Genomic DNA, 18,601 nt, shown 5'->3' with positions numbered 1-18,601 from the left:
TATCATGGTGCATTTGTTGAAACTGTCGGATTAATAGAGTCTGAGACCCATGCTGATATTTAACTACGTCTTTTTTCACAGTTTACAGTTATTTATCTTAACCTTATTGAAAATAGCAGCAATTAGTCACACCATGACCCTAAAGCGTTTAGATTGAATATTTGCCTTAGTTCAGTGAAAGAGCTTGTAGGAAAATAGAGAGTTTATTTCTGTGAGGAACTCCGTCTTTGTTCTAATGCCTTTGGGGAAAACATTCTTGTCTTACTGTTGTTTAAGAGAAGCTGTCAATGGGAAGATCATTTTGTTGTTTGTAAGTACTGCTTATTTCTTTGGCCTTTGGGGGTGACTAACGATGGCCATGGATTTGGCTTGGCTCTGGACAATGCACATTAAAGTATGCCTATTTGCCCCCCTTAATGTCTACTGCTGCTTCCTTCCTCCCTCTGCTAGCTATCATTACGCAGGAAGGGGTTGAGAGCCTCTGGGAAGATGGTCTCCAATTTCAGCTCCATTTGAGATCTAAGAATTAGCTAAACCAGATTGCTGAGCTCCACTGTTGTTTAGCTGACAATTTAGCTTTGCGACTCTCCCCAATTTCCAGGATAAAAATAGGTAACTAATATAAAACCTGTGCCAGTATTTCTACTTGTTCACTGGTACATAGAGTTCTAGAAAAAGTGCCTGAAATAAGCTGCAGCCAAAGTTGAATAGCTTTCTTTTCGTATTGTTTTTTTCATGGTTGATGGGTCATTAAGACCCCTGTTGGTAATTTGAGAGACACAAAATGTTATTTTTCAATAAGTATAAAAATTTCTGTTGTTTTTGCCATTGCTGCCATTATTCTCATGTCTCATAAGCATTGTCTTTGTTGTCTTTTTTCTCCCCTGTCAGTCTCCTATAAATTATGTCTATTTGAAAAGCTCCATACCCAGACAGACAGTTGCTAAATACCACATAGCAGCACAAAAAATATATTTTAAATCTTTTTTTGTTTTTGGTTATAAAAGATTTATAGATCTGTGTTAAGTGTTGGAGACAAAACAAGTCCTCTGTTAGGGTTCAGGTAAGATGATTGGTCCAAAAAGAAGCGAAAAAACAATGATGTTGAAAGCTTTTCTCAAATCTTGGTCTTGGTGCCACTGTTAACATTACAGTCACTATTTGCTTTGTGCATGCTTTCTGCACGTAATGTCTTTGGTGTTGAAATACTCTACTTCCAATAATTTTAAGTACCGGTAATGTTAGCCTCACATAGAGTACTGTTGGTATGTTCTTTGGATTGCAGTGTTCTGTAAACTGTGTTCTGTAACTGTAGTTTACTCTGTGGGTAGAGGAACATCAAGCTGTGCAGAGACACAGAAGGACTCTAAGAGGTGTAATCTCACATTCCTCTCATTCTGTTACTAGTAAATGGAAGTGGAGTGGTGGTTTCCATCCAATGCTGTTCACACTCACATATTCCCCTGTTGAGATCCGGTATAAAGGTAGGTTCTGGTGTTAATGGTGATCTTTTTGTCTTTGCAGGCTGTTACCACAGACTGTCGGCTTGCTCTACGTTGGAAACTACGATAGGCCCTTTGCAAAAATGAGGGTGAGAACAGAAATGTGTTGTTTTGTTGCATTTTTCTCCATGCTTACAAGGCAAAAAGTCTTAATGTTCCTTATATTTTAAAGCTAACTGTAGCATCATTTAAAAGTGTATATTTAATCATTCATTTGCCATAATATATATTTCTTCAAGAAGTGGATTCCTGCTATATTATGTAAAAATATAATTGTGTTTCTAACCTAATTTCCATAACACTAGCTGTTTTTCTATTAATCATTAAATTGTGCAACTTCTAATTACAAAAAAAATTATTTGTTAAATGTAAAAACTGCAATCACGAAAAATCTATTTAAATATTTTTGATAAAAGTTTTAATGTTTGGATGTTGAATGGATTTTTTTCACGTCGCATGAGTCATGTGATCTGCAACTGGACCTTTCAGACTTGATGAACAAAAAGATGAAGAAGAAGGCCGGAAATATTTGGAGGATGGGAGTGTAGCATAATTGGATTCATGAGAAAAGTAATGCTACGTTCACACTAAAAGCAGCAAAGGCAGCAGGAGCAGCTGGTTTACATGCAAAGTCAATGGTTGACGCACATTAAGGCGCAGCAAAAGGTCCCGCAGCGCCTTTTGAGCAGCAGGAGCAGCACATCTGAGCTGCTGAAGGAGTGCGTCGAGAGCGTTTGAGCCTCTGACGCATGCGAGGTGCTGCAAATGAAGCTGCTGCTCGCGTTGGAAAAATTTTACTTTTGCTGCTCGATGCGCCACATCAACCAATCAGAGAAGCTGATCTGGGAGCTGGCAGGCAAACAGACAGATGATACAGACACCTATGATCACTCCCCTGAAACAGTTTATTGATGTCTAAATTACCTAAAAATGCTAAAATCTGCCAGCAAAAATGTTTTACTTTTATTATCCTGGTGCCTGCAGTTTGGATTACTTACATGAAAAACGCCTTCCAGCCGCCGCGGCAAACCGCGAAGAGACGACCGGGCCAGAGGCAAAGCTGCTTCAGCCGCGGGTCAGAACTAAACTGGTACAAGCATAAAAAATGAAGCAGCATGAGCGTTTTTGATGCTCTTGCTGCTTTTGGTGTGAATGTAACATAAAAATTTATTTATATTTTGAAACTAGGTCATCTGTGTAGGTGTCGTGGTGAACACAGAGACGTCCCTGCCCCCTTCCTGAGACACTCTGCTGCACCTCTCCCAAATCGTAGGTGAACGCAGTCAGTGCCGCAGACAGGAGGCCTCTGATTGGTCAAATATACATCCGCTCTACACTATGCATATTTCATGTTTGGTACTCTTCCGGCTTGTTTTGTTTGTCTGATCGCCATACAAACAAAACTAATTCAAGACTCGTGAAGTTGGACCAGCTAGAAGAGCGAGGTACGGGAGAACGCTGGGACCCTTTTCCCACCTGGATCCCCGCTCTTTTTTGCCTTCATGTCCCGCCGTTGTCACACAAACTTGCCCCCACCTCCTCACCGCCTCGGCCATATCTAGACCCACAGCTAACTCGTGATTTTCCCTCTTTGCGTTGTGGAGTGGAATAAACATAGCACAGACCACACTTCAATATTTAGCATAAATCAAAAATGGAGTATAACCAGCCCTTAAAGGCCAGAACACACCGAATCCGATTTTGCGTCCGATCCGATGGGAAATCGTGTTAGACGAGGTTGTGGTGTTTAGCATTTATTGAAAGTCAACATGAACACACCCGACACGATTTTACACAAGGGGGCTTACGTAGCTCCGACTGAGATAAGACCCCAGGTCTACTTTAGTCGGACCTACGCAGCAATTCAGCAGCAATTTCATGGGTCTGACGGAAAGAAAGATGCAGTTGCAAAGTAAAACACATCCACTGTGAGGGAAAATACAAAATGATCATGGCCATAGTGATCCTCTCTGAGCCTTACAAAAAACAAAATAACGAGGGGCAGAAAAAGGTAAGCACATATCTCAGAAAAATATAAGGGCGTATCTCTCACCTCTGTGAAAAAAAGAAAAACTTTTGAAGAACCTTTCAGATCTCTCTCTGAGAATCGCCTCTCAATGACTTGGTCATTATATAAACCACCCAACAGCATTTATTGCTGTGTTTTTCTTTAGATGTAGATCACATTGTTTTTGATATAGACTTATGAACGTTCTCTATCTGATCCGGTTTGAGATGCTGCACCTTAAAGGCATACTATGCAACATTTTTCAGTTAATTAATGTGTTCCATAACGTTTTGGATGATTAAATGAGTCATTTCATTTCGAACAAAGGTTTTCTCGGCAGCCCTGGTGGTCTGTGGGGGAAATACGGTATTTGCAATTGCAGGAGCCCTCGGCCTGCACCCACAGGCTCAGAAGTCTCGTGCATCGCAAGAGTCGGTCTTGCTTTACGGCAAGAACTGCTACATGCCCCCAGTAAAAGGCATGCTCGTTGCTAGCGCAGTCGCGATATTTGTGCAGTTATCATGGGGGAACCAGCGGGAAAACAGCTAAAGCCCATGTTTGTTATTTAGACACATGCATAACAAATTATGTATGAAAACATGCTAAATTTTCAAACTCGAAAGTTGGAACAAAATAGTCACTTACCGCAGTAGACATGGTGATTTGTTGCGTTCGCCTGTCTGCTAAGCTCAAAACAACCGCGCCTGGCTTGACGGAGAAACCAGGAGAACAGCTGAGCTGTACTTTTACTTTCGCCCTCTGGGGGGAGCCTCGCTGGAAAATCAACACCGGTTGCATAGTATACCTTTAAGTAGGGCGTTATAGAACATGCAGGTGGTTGTTTATTTGTTTTATTTAATAACTTTTCATAATCTGTCCAAGTTAAATGTGGAAAATTGTTTTAATTTGTGTATAGCACTGAGACAAATTTGAAAAATCTGCCAACCCTGCCTAGTCTGAGCCTCTCTGTACGCAGTCAGTGTGACATGGAAAAAAATAAGATTAAAAGTCGAACACATTGTGTTCTGGCCTTAAGTCTTTTTTACATTTAGCTCATGACAATGATACACATTTTCATTTAAAAAAGTCCACTCTAAAAAATGTATCACTTTAGCTGAGCGTAGATTGTCTGTGTCACTGTGTTGGAGAACGATCCATAAAGCCTGAACACCTTCCTTTGTCAACGCTCAGCGTTGTAGTGCGTCATGGTATGTTTTCTGTTTGCTTGGGCTGTAATCTGAAATAGAATAAGTTCAGCAGCTCTTGACTATCTGTAAATCACCTTTTATGTTACTATTTGCTAGTGAAACATCTTTAACAGCTAAAGCAATCTGCTTAAAAAAAAATTAATTAGATGTGAGCAAAGGAAAAGATGACATGTGCTTTCCGTCAGTACACTGTTCCCGCTAAATCCAACACCTCTGCACAGCAAGCGTTTGAGTGTATAGTCCTCTGTGAGCTCTCACATTGCATCTTTGACATTGATTGCCTTGCCCTTGGGCATCGTGGTAATTTCTGTGCTCCGATTAGATGCGATTTGGAGAACATTCAGCTGACATCTCATCGAAATGCATTTGGCTGCCGGTAAAGAAAAATCAAAACAGCTTTTCTGTCATTTGAAAAACTTGTGTAATTTTCACAAAAACTTGTTTTATTGAGGTCATTTTTCAAATTTGGCTCCTTTTATTGTGGTAATTTCTGTTGGTTCCTGAAGAAATGAATTTTCCAAGGCAGTTTTTAGATGGATTTATTGGTGGAGCATTTGAAAACCCATTTGCAGCTTTGTGAAGCCTGGATAGAAATGTTTTGTTTTCTTATGAATAGAAGAACTTTTTATCTACAGTTTGATTTAAAAAAAAAAACGTTCTACTTTATACTGTTTGTGCATACTCTTAAGATAAATGAGTCTGTTTATTTGTAATATATGATTATTTAAAAGCTTTTGATTGACTTGTCATTCTGTTACCAAATAAGTTCCCAAAATTGAGGTAAGATCCACAGGAAGTGACTGGCTTTTTAGATCATTTCCAGAGATTAATCTCTGACAGCTGGAGATGGGCACCAGCAGCGTCTCGTGACCCCAGCGTGATAAAGCTTGATGGAAAATGGATGAAATGGAATTTTTGATGGACATCTGGATATTATTTCTTTTCTTTCTTGTTGTCACTTCTGACCAAAATCTTTGTGATCAAGATTTAAACTTCAAAAACGTTGTTGGCTACATTTTGCTGGTAGAAAAGAAAGGATGATGCGGGACAGTCCTGCCTATTTTCTGTTGACATTTAGTCTACTGAACAAACTTGCTTTGGAGTTCTACTTCTGAAAGTAGTTCTATGATTGAGCAATTGGATTCAAATTGTTCTTTTTATCTACCTCTTTTCATTTAAAAAAAAAATGTATTCAGTGATATTAACTTGAAAAGGGATATTTGATTTGGCTGCAGAAAAAGCAGTAATAAGAATCGAAAAGGTGGTGTATTTCTCATGCATTATATAACTACACAGTTTGAGCATAAGTGTAACTTTTTAGACTTTTTAGGCTTTTAGCATTAAATATTCGATATGTTTTAGTATCTGCAACTGGTTTGAAATACAGCCATGCTACATAAAACACAAACGCTGCTCCTGTTTTCTCTTGTTTTTTCCTGTCTCCTGTTTACATTTCTTTGCAGTCTGCAATCTGAAAATAGTTTTTAGTATTGAGCGAAAATGTGCTGTACCTTCCTGTCTTTTTCTGCCACATGACCCATTTTTAGAATACTTTAGCTGTCCAAGAGTGCTGATTGTAACATTTAAGGAAAAGCAGTACATTTATTTAACTGGAGAAGAACTTCTTTTTTACAAGGTGTTCGCGCACGATATGCTGGGTTTGCTTTAAAATATGTTTCCAAAACAAATTATCAACCAGTCACATCATATAAGAGAAAAATCATTTTTATAATAGGTGAATAGATTAAAACATCAGCAGGAAGAAGATATGAGTTAATTAATAATGTTGAGATGTTAAGAAACAAGCAAAAGAAACTGTAGTTTGGACATTAAAAAGACTAAGGCTACGTTCACACAGCAGCCTGTGACCCAATGCGACCTGTATCTGATATGTTCATGACAGTCTGAACAACTAAGATCTGACTTTATCCAATATGACCCAGGCAACATTGCTATGTGGTCCTGAATCCAATACATATCTGAGCTTTTTAAATGCGACCCGTGTCGCATTCATCCAACCTGAACATCATTAATACTCAACAAAGGTCACTATTCTGAGTCTTGCTACTCAGAAGCGGCAATAAAAACAACAACCATGAATGAGGATAATGCAGACAGCACTCTTTATTTTTTAACCATCTTGAAAGATTGAGTTTTTAAGATTGGGAAAGCACTCCATCCATGTTTACTTCCGTAAACACAGAGCATGCTTGCTTGTGACGTCCTTTCCTGCGTATGCGGGACACTTAAGCTGTATGAATTCAGTTCACACAGGAGACCACATACATCTCTCATATAATTGGAAATGCGAACAGCCACGCAAAATTGAGCATCAAGGCCTGCAGTGTGAATGTAGGCTAAATAGGAAACAATCACAGTCCTGAACTAAACCAAGTTTAATTTTACTTTACTTTTGATTATAATTGACATTAGTTTTAGTTAAGTTTTGTATATTGGTCTCTTTGTAAGAAAGTACCTTTGATAAACAGCTCAGCTCCTTAAAGGAGGAAAGAAAACATCGAAATGGGAGTAAAATAGCACAATTCTAGTAATAGTTGTGTCTAAGTCTTTGATATCATTGCTAAAAGGATCAGAAGCTAAAACGACTGGAACCTTGTTGTTCATTTACTGTTTTTTACCACTTTGATAGCATGTAGATCTGCAGGAGCAACTGTCTATAATGCTTGAAAAGGTAAAATATATACAGAAATAGTCAGAAATTCTGTTTAGTCAGATTTAAATACATCATTCCTGTTTTTATGTTGCACATTTTTCATTCTAGAACCTTTATTTCGGCTCTTCTAGTGTAGTGTATCAGTGCCTCTTTTTAGTAAAGTCTTACAGCTTTTTGTAGTGTCGACATGCTCTGTAGCAGCTATGTGTGGCTTCTGCATACAGATTATTAATCATAAATAATCTGAGTGCTGCCTAGCAGGTGTAACCACCAGTGATGAGGTGTAAGAGCAGCTCCTCCAGAAAAAAGAAAAGAAAAAAAGCTTGCAGCTTTGATGAAACTGTGATGGCTTCACAGCATGCACCTCCGACACCAGGTGCTGAAATACTTTGACTGTTGTTTCCATCACTGAAATCTCCAATTTATGTGACTCCTGAAGGCATCGCTGTGTGATTCTCTCTGCTTCAGCATCATTCAAATATCATTACAGTGCTTTTTTAGAGCTTTTCATGCCCGCTGGTTTTGCCTAATATTTTAGATGTAGGATTAAAAACCATGAAAAGTTTCTGAATTATTGAAAAGCTAACCCTGCTTTTTATTTTTAAAGTTTAGAGCACATTGTCAGGGTGTTTTAGATGTGGTCCTGTAGAGAGTCGTTGTTTACCTGACAGACCTGACAAGCAGAACTCCTGCTTGCTTACACACAATTACCTGGGTTTTCTCCAGTTTGTCTCTTGATTCAGTAGTCAACCTTAATGTGGAACTTGAGCATTACACGCACTCACTAGAGGCCTGAGTCTGACATCATGTAATTAGTTAATAGAATGAGCATATCTGTTTTCTGACACTGCTGATCATGGCCATGTCTAGATCTTCATTACACTGAAGACCAATTCTCTGTCTGCTGAACTTCCTGTTCCAATTTTCCGCATTGCCACTGGATATGTTAATAATATGGAGGACAAGTCCTATATTCTGTCTGATAACAGATATTAAAGTTTGAAGATTGATTTCCATGCTGTTCATCAGTAAAGTTATTCCCTAACAGCCTGTTTATATTCATGCTTCTGCATCTTGTATCCTCTCCCCACTTATACATCATCTCATCTCATGTTCTTTTATTAAAAGGGACCCGAGTGCCGCAGACCTGCGCGTCTTTTCTGATTTGACTTCTGAACAAAACAGTTAAAGCGAAGCAAAAAAGGTTTCCAGGAAAACTTCTAACTTAGGCTTAATATACCAAATGCCCAAGAGTTGCAGCTATCGCCATGAGCTGATAAAGGAGCAGGTTTATTAAATTATTGTCGGATGCCAAATAAAAAATTACACAGTTGTTGGGGGAAATCTTCAAAAAGTTAGTGAAGTCTCAACTAAACATGTAATTATCTATTCAGACGCATAGATGCGTATTTAGACATGAAATGATCACAAAACTTTTCAATTATGAACACCACTAGCCAAAAATGATGGTTATGCCTTCATTATCACATTGAAATTGTGTATATATATCATTTTTCTGCAACTAGAAAAAGCTAATGGGCCTCATGAGAGACATTTTGATAATTCAAGACATGATGGGAATAAACCTTTCCTGCTCTGCTGCACCCATCAACTAAAGAAAAAAAAACAATGCTGCTACTAAACAGCTCTAAATGAGAGAATGAATTAGCTTTTACCATCAACAGGTGCTGCTCTTTTACAGATGTTATATTTAGAGAACTGATCGGATTATGGTGATGAAATCGTTTGAGTCTCTGGGTAAGACGGTTTTCCGTCGAGTTTAATATCTTGCATTGAAATGAAATCTTTATTTAAATGATCTGAAGGCACACTGCCACTGAGGCGGTGCTAATGTGGCGGAGCTGAGACTATTAAGGCATTGCATGTCAGGAATGATTAATGCTTTAATGGCAATGAGCCCGAGGTTCATCTGTAAATCTCAAACATAATTTATTTTAGTCTGGCTGTTGATTTAGTTTACTTCACAGGATCATGTAAGTTTGCTCCTGCCTGAATAAAATCATGTCAAAATAAAGTTCAAAGGTAAAACAGAGGGAGGTTTTCAAAAAGACATGTCAATCCAAATGTCCATCAACTGAAACATTTGCCGTCCATTGCTCCATTTGTCATCTATCCTCCCTTTCCAAATATATCTGACCATCAGTAAGGTCCCATTATTTAAAAAAAAAACCCTGTAGAAATATCACAGATAAATTCATTATATTTCATTTTTATGCTTTTAATTGTAAACTCTCGGTATAAATTTAGACAGTTGTTTTTTTAAACATGTTGCAGTCCTGATTACAGAATTAGATTTGCTTTGTTGGTGTAATAATTCTGTTTTAAACCCTCTATACACTGCACATAGCACAGACGTGTAAAAAGTCTGAATGTCCCTGATAACTGGTGGCACACGTGTGCCGCCATAATGAGACAGATTTGGATGGATTATGCACCAAGTGGTGATGAAAAATGGCAGCCAACGTGTAACTCCTCGGCAGCAGGGAGAGATCCAGCCTGTAGCTGCTAGTCCTGCCCGCATGCCCTTCACAGTTTCCTGGCAGTTTGCTGCGGGGAGCTTTTGGAAAGCTCAGAGACTGTCGGTGCTTTAGATCATCTGCGGCTCAAAGATATGTTTGGGCCCAACAGCCTTGTCTTGTATTGACATAAAAGAAATTCAATAGAACAATAATTGCTCAGTGAGATGTGATTTGTGAAGGTCTAAACATATCTACACTCTTTCTCTCTCTCTGTCTCTTGTCTGCATTCTTTCTCTGTTCCTCCCTTTCTTCCTCACACCCTTTCTTGCTTCCTGTGTGAATTCGACACCCACTGAGAGCCCAGATGCCCGGCACTCTAGGATCACATAAGCTCTTACTTTGTAGTGTTTTGCCAAATGTCGGGGCTTTCCTGGAGACAGCCTCTGACTGTGAGTCAGAGGTTCATTTTGAACCCTAAAGGTCAATGTCTTTCACATTTTATCTGATGCTTGGCAATTCTGGCTTCAACAAGGAGCAGTTTAATAAATCCTGATGTCTATTATTGTTTATTTCAAAATATTGGTGGTTGCCACAATTTTTTTTTTGTGTGTGCATCTTCCTCGTTCCCAGCAGCACAGGGATTTACATTTTCCAACTTTGAAGAATCCTCACAGTGAGACACAGTCTCTTGACAAATAAACAGCAGATGCTCAAATGTCTTCTTTGACTCATGCTTGATCTTCAGTATCATGTGCCACTTTCATAAACTTGAGCTGTGTTACAGTATGCAGCACAGATTCCTGTATTTTTTGTGGGGTTTTCAAAGCTGAGTGTGATGTAATAAGTCAGTGATCCTTTGCAGCGCAGTAGGTGGACTAGGAACTGTTGCTTTGTTGAGAGCTGCATCAAAGCAATTCGAAACGTGTCAGTATTTGGATGCGCTGATGTCTCACTGAAGGTATTTTCATTATTACAGACAGGTTACGTAGATTTTCTGTCACACTGCGGTGTTATAAAGACCATCACACTGTGATTAAACTGTATTGTTTTTTTTATTCAGCTCATTCATACAACAATAATCACAACCAATGGGACCTCAAGGCATTTTATGAGACATAGAGCGCTTATTAATTTCCAGTTAAACAATCATATTCAGCTCAAATTCATTTAACCATTTTAATACAAACCAGTCATATGGCTAGCCTCAGATCTAATACATGCAGCGACATTCAGTTGATCCTTTTAATGCCAGTTTTTTTCATTTTATTTAAGAGTTCCTCCTCTTGATAAAGCATGTGGGGAAGACGGAGAATAACTCCTCTATTTAAAGAGGAAAACACCCCAAGCACCTTCATTTTTAGAAACCGTCTGCTGTGACCATCTGTTGGTTAAAAGGATGAGGAGATTGGGGGGAAATAAGAAAGAGAGACATTCATCCAGAGGTGCTTTTTTATCCATAAAAGAGACAAAGCTGAACTTGGTAACCTTATATCTTCAAAATAAACATGTAAAAGGGTTGATGTAGACAAAAAAAAATCCAGAAATCACAATGTATGATTTTTTTAACCATTTATTTGTGTGCTAAAGCTGCAAATAAGTATCTGAACATGAGAAAATCTGTTGATTTTTGGTGCAGTAGCCTTTGTTTGCAATTACAGAGGTCAAATGTTTCCTGTAGTTTTTCCACCAGGTTTTCACACACTGTAGGAGGGATTTTGGCCCACTCCTCCACACTGATCTTCTCTAGATCAGTCAGGTTTCTGTGCGGTCGCTGTGGAATGATGTTGGTTAAGCTGATTATCTGATATAATACTTTAAATAAAAAGGATACTTTCCTTCATTTCCAGTGTCTTTAGTCTCTGCTTTCTTTATGCGCAGGCTACCAAAGAGCTGAAACAGTACGACAACAAGATCATCGAGTGCACCTTTGCTAACAACAGCTGGGTGTTCATGAGGCAGAGGGTGGACAAAAGCTTCCCCAACTCCTACGACACAGCCATGGGTGAGCCTCCATTCATCACTCATCTGCAGTTATTTATTAAAATCTCAGCCTCTCCGTTATCTGTGCCTGTATTAAAGTGAAAAATGAGCGGTTGCCTTGTGATTAATGGCTTATTTTATCTCTGTTTTACATCAGGCTTTGCTCTGTTAGATTTCAGTGTTATGAGATTGTGAGTGTGTGAATATGTGTGGAGGTGGCAGATGTTCTGTTGTGTAAGAGCACGCAGTGACAGTCTGGCCTCAGACACTCTGCTCAGGACAAATTGTTTTCATCCTTGTCCTTTCTTTGAGCTGAGAAAAAGCTGACATTTGGCATTAGAAGTATTTTAACCTTTTTAAGTAAATACCGCTCCTGTAATAGGTTTTCCAAGATATATTAGTGGCTCAAAAACAACAAAATCAAATCAAAGTGTTTCCATAAAGCATGTTCAGGTGACAGTTCCATCTGCAGAATATGGATGCACTCAATTCTTTATTGTTAATAATGTCTGCCTCCATGATTTTCTGCTATTTGTAATGGATGGGGGCTTTAGTTCTTGCACAAAGAACATAAAATAATCTTAAAAGGTAAGTTTCAAAAGTTATAGATATCGACTTTTAATTCTAGGTCCCACATTCTCCACAAATAGTAGAGACAGCTACTCTCTGAACGCTGCTAGTCTTTAGACATTCCATTTGATGTTAAGTATGTTAAACTCAGTTCAGAAGTGGCGAACTTAGAGTTCGAGCCAGCACAGACCTGTGGCGGCTTAAGAAACAAGATACAAACATGATGGCAGCACAAACCAAGTTCAGAGTTTGAGATAATTGTTCATCAATCTTGAGGTTCAGTCGGTCTGATTTTTTTCTTCAGACATGCAGCTCAACTTTTTATCAGATCCTCTAATTTGGCTTCTGAGGGGTGGAGCCTTCTACTGTTATCTACAGTTATTGAAAACTGGTTTAAAAATCCTATTTCTGTTTCATGAAAGCTTAAAAAACATCCTTTGTTTTGTGACTTAGCTGATTTAAAAGATGATCTTTGGGGAAAATATGGACCACATGTACAGGACCATGCCTCATATATCCTATACTTTAGATGTGAGTTAAGTGTCTCTTCACTATACTCATGTCTCTCTCACACAGCTTTCTGAATCAAAAATAACTTCCTCACAGACAGACAGAAAGCTGCAGAGACAAATACAGTCTCTTTGTTGTGAACACCTTTTGCCCCATTTACACTACCGCTCTGAAACCGATCTGTGCCAAGTTTGGGCTGAACTTGGATAAGTTTTCGAGCTCTGTTCCTTACGACCATTTACACATCATGCCAGCATGGTTCCTTAACTTCTAGGGACGATCTACGGTACTACTGCTAGGATTAATAGAGAGAATCAAGCAAATCAAAATGGCGGCGCCCATAACATTCAGGAAGTTCTGTTTGGTTATAATTGTGATATTTCGTTGTTTGTTGAGAGTCAGACGAAGAAGGCAGCCTTTGGTTGCACCATGCTCTTTTGAAGCTATTTTATAAAATGGCTTCAAAATTTTGATTGTTGTTTACAGTTCTTCTTCTGTTTTATGGCGGTTGGGAAGCTGATGATGCTGATGTGCATTACTTCCAACTACTGGAAGCTGACTGTAAGGAGATGACGTGGTCTGCTCATGCGCTCTTTGTTATCAAAGAACTGAGCCACTACTGAACTGTGCCGAGCTCTACTGCTGAACTAGTACTAGATTTAGCACTGTCCGGTTCTATTTGCACTCACAGTTATCTCGGTTACCATGCTCAGACTGTTCTTGGCACAGTTTCAAAAGGGTAGTGTAAATGGGGCTTTTGGAAAGGTTGGAAAGGTAGCCCAAACAAAGAGGTATAAACCTGTATCGGGTACTGTGGGCTAACAAAGACCTCAACGACTCCCCGTTCCTAAGGGCTAGACCTGTTCTTCTGGTTCAGTTTGCATGTTTTCTAAGCCCAAACAAGGCTTTGTTTGGTCTAATCTATAAAGCTTGGAATTCATTGATAATTTAGACATTTTGAATTAAAAAAGCTTCCTAGATGGCAAGCGAAAGGTATTCAAACTTGGAAAACGAAGTCCAGTGGGTTGTTTTTTTAACTTTTCTAAGTGGCAGACATTAAAATAAATCTGGTCAAACGGTTAAACATTTCAGTTATATAATTCCAAATTCCTGTGTTATTGCAATAAACTAGAACATTGTCATCCGACTAGAATTGCCCTGTGTTACCCAACCACCTGTCCAGGGTTTAACCCCTCTCATCTGTAGAAAGCCAGAGTTAGGCACCGGCCCCACCTCGACCCTAACACATTAAGTGGGATGGATGGATGGATGGATGGATGGATGGATGGATGGATGGATGGATGGATGGATGGATGGATGGATGGATGGATGGATGGATGGATGGATGGATGGATGGATGGATGGATGGATGGATGAAGGGAAGTTTGCTATTCCTCATTCAAAAGGGTCTCATGCTTTACTCACTATGCTAAGGGAACGATAAGGGGAGGAGTGAAACTTTTTGTCATCCAGACTCTTTCGTAGAAACACAAGACAAACAAACAAGCATGCAAACAAAAATGTCATTCATTAACTGATTTACTGTTTATTGTGACAGGCTTACCTATATCTGATTGTAGTGAACCAAATGCCAAATCTCCCCAAGAGTGGCGGAATCATTCCGACATCGAAAAACTAGATGTTATATTCAACAATACCATCATGATCATGTGTTTCCTCAGTTTAACTGAACAAGACTTCTGTGTTCTGCTGAATTCTGTTGATCAAAAGATATTGCAGTTTTTAGATTCTTGTTTTGCAATCTAAAGTTTGTGGAATAAAATAATCAATGAAAGACAATGTTTCAGAAACTTAGGAGTACGAGCCAAAATTTCACTAAGCATTTTCAGGCAGCTACTCTTATTCCTGCAGAGAGACAGCTGGGTGAAATGTAGGCATTATAAACCATGAGAAACAGGATAAAAAACCAAACAGGTTTTCCTGGAGAATGTTTGGCTTATAAAACATTTTTTTCAGGAAATTTATAAGAAGAAAATTATTTTTGGCAGACCATGAAGTTAAAGTCAACAAATGTCTAAAGCCACAGTGATAATTGTTTTTGCAAATTACAGATATATTCAAAATATTTAATCAATGCCTGTTTTAGGAGTTATGCTTTTCATGTCTGCATATTTATTTATACATATATTTTAAAAGTCTGTTTATGGCTAACTCAGAAAGGCAGTTCTGCACCTTTATGAAGCTTTAAGTAAATAATCTATTTTTTATAGGTTGTATTTTGATTATTCTGGTTTACTCTCCCTGCTTTAAGATTAAAGACCAACAAACCATGTTAACGCTTTAGATTCTGGACCATTTAGGTTTGAAAATAAGGTTTAGAACAGCACTTGAGTCATTTTACAGCTTAATTCTTAAGGTTTATTCTTAAGTTAAATTATGGAAATTATGCTCTAGAATTAAAAAAGTACTAATAATTACAAGTTCTGGGTTGAAGCTGTGAAGCTGTCTTTGTCTCAATAGTCATATTGGGGGTAATTTCACTGTGAAAATCAGGAGACAAAAAAGGAATTAACTGTTTCACTTGAAGAAATGTTTCCCATGAATGCTCCTAGATCACGTAAAAGCTTTTGTAAAAGCATTCAGAGGAAATAAATGTACAAAAACAAATCAGCAGATGATGGAACCTGCACGCCGTCTCCCGCTCTGATAAACCTTTTTAGCACAGCGTTTCATCTAAATGGTTGACATCCGAGTGCTGTACAAGGCAAAGCATAGAAACAGAAACTAAAGCAATATGAACCCGAAGCGCAAGTGAGGAAAAATGCATTTGAAGAACCAACTAAATTGATTGTAGAAGATGGAGAGAAACAAAATGAGTTATTGGGCATTCGATCCTGCTGCAGTCTGGGAGACGGCCTCGCAGTCCAGATGGCAAAAGGGTGTTTTATCAAAAACTCCTGACGGATAGCTTTGCATGTCACTGCAGACTGATAACCCTTTGTTCCATTTAGCAACTGTAAATAATCATTAACGTGTTTCTGTTATGGTGGCTCGGTCATGAACGTACCAGGGGGAGCTGTGAAGTGGGATGAGCTATTTCTGTGCATAGTCTCAGGGGTAATGAGCCAAGTCACTTTTGTCTAAACTTAATGTGAGGATGACTCAAAGTTTAATTTGATGCAGGGTGAAGTTTGGTACAAACACCTCGTATTATATTCATTTTATCCTTATGTGTAAGGAAAAATTTTTTCCATCTTATTCTATTTTAAAGTTTTTATAATTGTATCATGTTACCATGACCTTCAGTGTGTTTTAGTGCTTTACTGTCATTTAGAAAAAAAATTATACAGGTTTTAAATTGCCTTATTCATAAAAGTCTATGCTAATTCAGCTAATTAAAATCCTATATAAGTTGAGTAAAGTCCACCTGTGTGATAATACCTTTTGAATTAATAAAGCGGTTTTGTGAATCTTGGAGGTTTGTAAAAGAGGAAGCAGCATTTTTAACATCAAACCAGAAATATTAAGAATAATTGTTGGCAAATTTTTAAAACAGAGTTGAATTATAAAACTATTTTCACATTTTATACGTCTCAGAGAACTTCTTAATCTATTAATATAAAATAGAAACAGTTTGCAGAACTGACAGGTAGGGTAAGAAATCTCTTGATGACTGGAATAGTTGGAGCTCAGAGATCCACAGCAATTGATGCAGTCATCAAATCAAAAGATTGAGGCAGGAAGAAGCTGTACGGGACTAACCTTACTCCGCCAGAATAAGGTTAGTTAGTGGAAACCTTCCGTAGAAGTAATTTTGGGAAGGAGCGAAAATACTGGTTAGCTGATTGGCCTATGTTGGTGACAGATGGGCCAAATAAACCAATCAGATCAACGAAGCATATGACGTAACAGAGCGACAACGAAGAGGAGCCAATTGATAGATCAAACTCTTGCCGAAACCAGTCGGGAGAAGAGCAAAAACATCTTTTCCTCTGAGAAAAGCCTCCAAAGCAGTCTTTTGCTCTTCTTTCAGTGAATAAATACTCTGTAATTCCGATAAAACTTGCTCGATAGCCACGCTAACGCTAGTTTCATCGGCTGAAGCCGCCATGTTCCTTAGACTGAACTGTAGCGCTTCTCGTTGCGTCACACCTCAACCCGCCTCAAAGCCAACGCTGATTGGACGTTCGTTTGGTGAACGGCTCCAAATTTTCTTCAACGGAGAGTCTCCAGACTGATTAGCGAGTGAAATCTTGAAAGCTCGCGAGATCAGGATGGTCTCACGAGGCTAGTACGGGACGTGACCAACCTGTGAATGACTGTTTCAGAACTGAACCTTTTGTGTCAACATTTAACACTTTCTTGCAGAAAAGTGAGCACAATAACAAAAGAACAAAAGTCTTTTATTTGAGAGTGAATAGCATTGCTGGTCTGAGATGGTAACATTTATAAGTCTAATAATAATAACTGAATTTTATTGATCTTAGACTTTTACCTCTACATTTAACCCATCCCCTTGGGAGCAGTGGGCTGCCATTGTGCGGCGCCATTTTTAGGAGTAAACTCAGCAAAAATAGTTGTGCTTACTGCAAATTCACTTTGCGTTTTTTATTTGTAAAATCGAGAACAATGTATCTTTCATCATGATTTGCTGAGTTGTGCTTCTTGGATGAAAAGACCTTTGTGATATCGGCTGTAATAATCTGTTTTTTTGTCTCCCCAGCTGTCTGCAAAAGCATCCAGGAACCGGTCACTAAGGAAATTCTTTTTGAGTATCTGGACCGCTGCGCCCAGGGAGCCGGCGCGCAGACCCGGAAACACCCGTCTGACCCGGACTCTGCGCTAATGCCCCCTCCCCCTCCGAAAAGAGCCAACTGGTCTGCGCCGTAGCCTCAGCGGAGCAATCAGGACTCCCAACCACAGTCACTGTGAACTCTCGCAACAGCAGCTAAAATACCCCCTTCTAGAAACTGTTCAAGCCCTTTTGTTGCACTGCATTCGCTCCCCTGGCTTGTACATTTAAGGACCTGAGAGATGTGAATGCTTCAATGTGATTCATTCTGACATTTACCATGTAGACCTATTTGTAGCTTTAATTGCTTGTGTTCTAATTAAAACACTGAACATAATGCTTAGATTATTTTTTTTGGACGGCTTTCTATTTATTTATTTTTTATTCTGAGCAAACCAATCAAAAAGGACTTTATCATGACTACAATTAACACCAGATGAACTTTGTTTACTTTGTGTCAACAATTTCCTTGTTTTAATTTGAAAGAAGAGTAAATACCATCAAATCTCAATCTGTCTTGATGCTTTCAGTTACCTACCTACAAAGATATCAGCGTTCATCATTTTAAAGAGTTAAAATTAACAGAATAAGTGTTCATTGGGGGATATTTAAACCTTTTAGGTGTATAATTAAATTATAGCTGAGGTCTGTATCTCAGTGATCCGCCTTCCTTTATCTACAAGGGATTTTTATTTTGGCTTCAATAGTATTTCTAATGAACAATTTTCCTCTCAGCTCCTCACTTAAGAAATAACTTGCTGCTCAGCATGAAGGCAGTAGGCCTTAGAAGAGGCTTTCTTAGAATAACACAAACAACACAGATGAGAGCCTCAGGTGTTCAAAGAGTTCTCAAAGTGCATAGATCCAAATCTAAAGTGGATAATCCTTCCTGCTGAGAGCTAGCCTGGTCCATGGA

The 18,601-nt window shown here is 38.7% G+C and overlaps 1 protein-coding gene across 1 annotated transcript in view; it reads left to right on the top strand.

The window, feature by feature from the left end:
• The window catches only part of rngtt (RNA guanylyltransferase and 5'-phosphatase), a 141,974-nt gene extending 123,778 nt beyond the window's left edge, over nt 1-18,196 (top strand). The window contains exons 14-16 of the mRNA XM_038267628.1: nt 1,525-1,591; nt 11,751-11,874; nt 17,617-18,196. Of these exons, the coding sequence (XP_038123556.1) occupies nt 1,525-1,591; nt 11,751-11,874; nt 17,617-17,783 (358 nt within the window). The 3' untranslated portion in view covers nt 17,784-18,196. The remainder of the gene's footprint in view (nt 1-1,524; nt 1,592-11,750; nt 11,875-17,616) is intronic.
• The last annotated feature ends 405 nt before the right edge of the window (nt 18,197-18,601 follow it).

Source organism: Cyprinodon tularosa, unplaced genomic scaffold (assembly GCF_016077235.1).
Source record: "Cyprinodon tularosa strain WSP-4 unplaced genomic scaffold, ASM1607723v1 ctg68, whole genome shotgun sequence".
Lineage (NCBI taxonomy): Eukaryota > Metazoa > Chordata > Actinopteri > Cyprinodontiformes > Cyprinodontidae > Cyprinodon > Cyprinodon tularosa.
Note: the sequence above shows the minus strand (reverse complement) of the source record. Positions and strands in the feature narration are given on the sequence as shown.